Below are 2,500 nucleotides of genomic sequence, written 5' to 3' on the forward strand. Positions count from 1 at the left end.
AAAAATCTAGGTAGTCCACGTAATGAAAAAAATTATAATGAACAAGGTTACTAGATTCGTCTGCAACTTGCCAGAAATACGACACACCTCTCCCTCTGCTGGTCTTCCCTGAATACAGAGCACTTCAGCAATTTCATGCACGATGGATTGCATACAAGCTAACTGAACAGGGGGGATCATATGAACTCGTATTTCCCTTAATGATGTTCGTTACTGACTTGCAGGCAGAGGAAACTGGGTCCGGTGGTATTTATTTCATTTCTTGTTGCAATTGGGGGATCGATCAAGGTTCGTGAATGCTGCTGATTGATCTTTGACAGTTGCTATGACGTGATGTGTGATTTGCATTCGTATTGCAACAAGTACAATATATATCATGTCTCTTTCATGATTTGTTTCTCTATTTGTTTGTCTGTCTTTCTGTCTGTCTGTTTTCTCTTTCTCTCTCTCTCTCTCTCTCTCTCTCTCTCTCTCTCTCTCTCTCTCTCTCTCTCTCTCTCTCTCTCTCTCTCTCTCTCTCTCCCTCCCTCTCCCTCCCTCCCTCCCTCTCCCTCTCTCTTTCTCTCCTTCTCCCTCCCTCTCCATCCCTCTCCCTTCCTCCCTCCCTTCCTCCTTCCCTTCCTCCCTCCCTCTCCCTCCCTCTCCCTCCCTCCTTCAACAACATACTCCTATGCACGAGCACCTCTTTGACGCCGCCCCTTCGCCCCTTCCCCCACCAGGAGGACCTGTTGACCATGAGCGTGCAGATTGCGTCCGGGATGGAGTACCTCTCGTCGCAACACTTCGTCCACCGCGACCTGGCTTGTCGGAACTGCCTGGTGGGAGAGAACCTGTGCGTTAAGATCTCTGACTTCGGGATGTCCAGAGATGTTTACACTTGCGATTACTATAAGGTAGGGCCGTTGGGATGTTTTTATCCTCTTTGAGATGAAGTTTAAGTGTTGTGATTTGTGTGTTTTTCGTTATGATTGAAGGTTTAGTATTGTGATGTATATTTCTTCTTATGAATGAAGTCTAAAGATCGTGACATATACCCCTTCCCTCCCCTCCCCCTTTATAAATGAAACTCAATACTGTGACATATACCTCCCTCCATCCCTCTCCCCCTTATGAATAAAACGCAACAAAGTGACCTATCAAACAACAGAAAAAACAACAACAGAAAACAGACCTTTGCTTTCCGATCAATCAACAGTAAAAAAAACAACAGAAAACAGACCTTTACTTTCCCATCAAACAACAGTAAAAAAAACAGTAAACAACCCTTTGCTTTCCCATCAAACAACTGTAAAAAAAACAGTAAACAACCCTTTGCTTTCCCATCAAACAACAGTAAAAAAAACAGTAAACAACCCTTTGCTTTCCCATCAAACAACTGTAAAAAAAACAGTAAACAACCCTTTGCTTTCCCATCAAACAACAGTAAAAAAAACAGTAAACAACCCTTTGCTTTCCCATCAAACAACAGTAAAAAAAACAGTAAACAACCCTTTACTTTCCCATCAAACAACAGTAAAAAAAACAGTAAACAACCCTTTGCTTTCCCATCAAACAACAGTAAAAAAAACAGTAAACAACCCTTTACTTTCCCATCAAACAACAGTAAAAAAAACAGTAAACAACCCTTTGCTTTCCCATCAAACAACAGTAAAAAAAACAGTAAACAACCCTTTGCTTTCCCATCAAACAACAGTAAAAAAAACAGTAAACAACCCTTTGCTTTCCCATCAAACAACAGTAAAAAAAACAGTAAACAACCCTTTACTTTCCCATCAAACAACAGTAAAAAAAACAGTAAACAACCCTTTGCTTTCCCATCAAACAACAGTAAAAAAAACAGTAAACAACCCTTTACTTTCCCATCAAACAACAGTAAAAAAAACAGTAAACAACCCTTTGCTTTCCCATCAAACAACAGTAAAAAAAAATCAGAAAACAAACCTTTGCATTCCCTTCCCCGATGACCCACACTCACCTCCCTCACATCTCAGGTCGGAGGGTCCCGGATGCTGCCTGTCCGCTGGATGGCGCCCGAGAGCATCATGTACGGCAAGTTTACCCTGGAGAGCGACGTGTGGTCCTTCGGCGTTGTCCTCTGGGAGATCTACTCCTTCGGGAAGCAGCCTTACTACGGGAACTCCAACGAACACGTGAGTACCGCTGAACCCGTTTCACTGGAGTCGGTTGGAGTCGTTGTAGTCTTTTGTGGTCGTTGTAGTCTTTTGTGGTCGTTGTAGTCGTTGTAGTCTTTTGTGGTCGTTGTAGTCGTTGTAGTCTTTTGTGGTCGTTGGAGTCGTTGTAGTCGTTGTAGTCTTTTGTGGTCGTTGTAGACGTTGTAGTCTTTTGCAGTCGTTGTAGTCGTTGTAGTCTTTTGTGGTCGTTGTAGTCTGGCGGGAAGGGAGGAAGGAGGTCTAAGAGCTATGTTCTCTGATGCTGAGGCTAAAATCCTTGCGGGATTTCGGAAAGGCTAATGGAGAATCCTGCAGAGGTACGTAGTTAT

The 2,500-nt window shown here is 43.1% G+C and overlaps 1 protein-coding gene across 5 annotated transcripts in view; it reads left to right on the forward strand.

Annotated features, from left to right (window-relative positions):
• The window catches only part of LOC122256807 (muscle, skeletal receptor tyrosine-protein kinase), a 48,779-nt gene that overhangs the window by 31,502 nt on the left and 14,777 nt on the right, over window positions 1-2,500 (forward strand). For all 5 annotated transcript variants that reach the window (XM_086533794.1, XM_086533797.1, XM_086533795.1 and 2 more), the window contains 2 exons: window positions 720-893; window positions 1,992-2,150. In XM_086533794.1, the coding sequence (XP_086389920.1) occupies window positions 720-893; window positions 1,992-2,150 (333 nt within the window). The remainder of the gene's footprint in view (window positions 1-719; window positions 894-1,991; window positions 2,151-2,500) is intronic.

This window comes from Penaeus japonicus, unplaced genomic scaffold, assembly GCF_977035675.1.
Source record: "Penaeus japonicus unplaced genomic scaffold, GWHDUDI00000001_assembly GWHDUDI00000040, whole genome shotgun sequence".
In the NCBI taxonomy this organism is placed as follows: domain Eukaryota; kingdom Metazoa; phylum Arthropoda; class Malacostraca; order Decapoda; family Penaeidae; genus Penaeus; species Penaeus japonicus.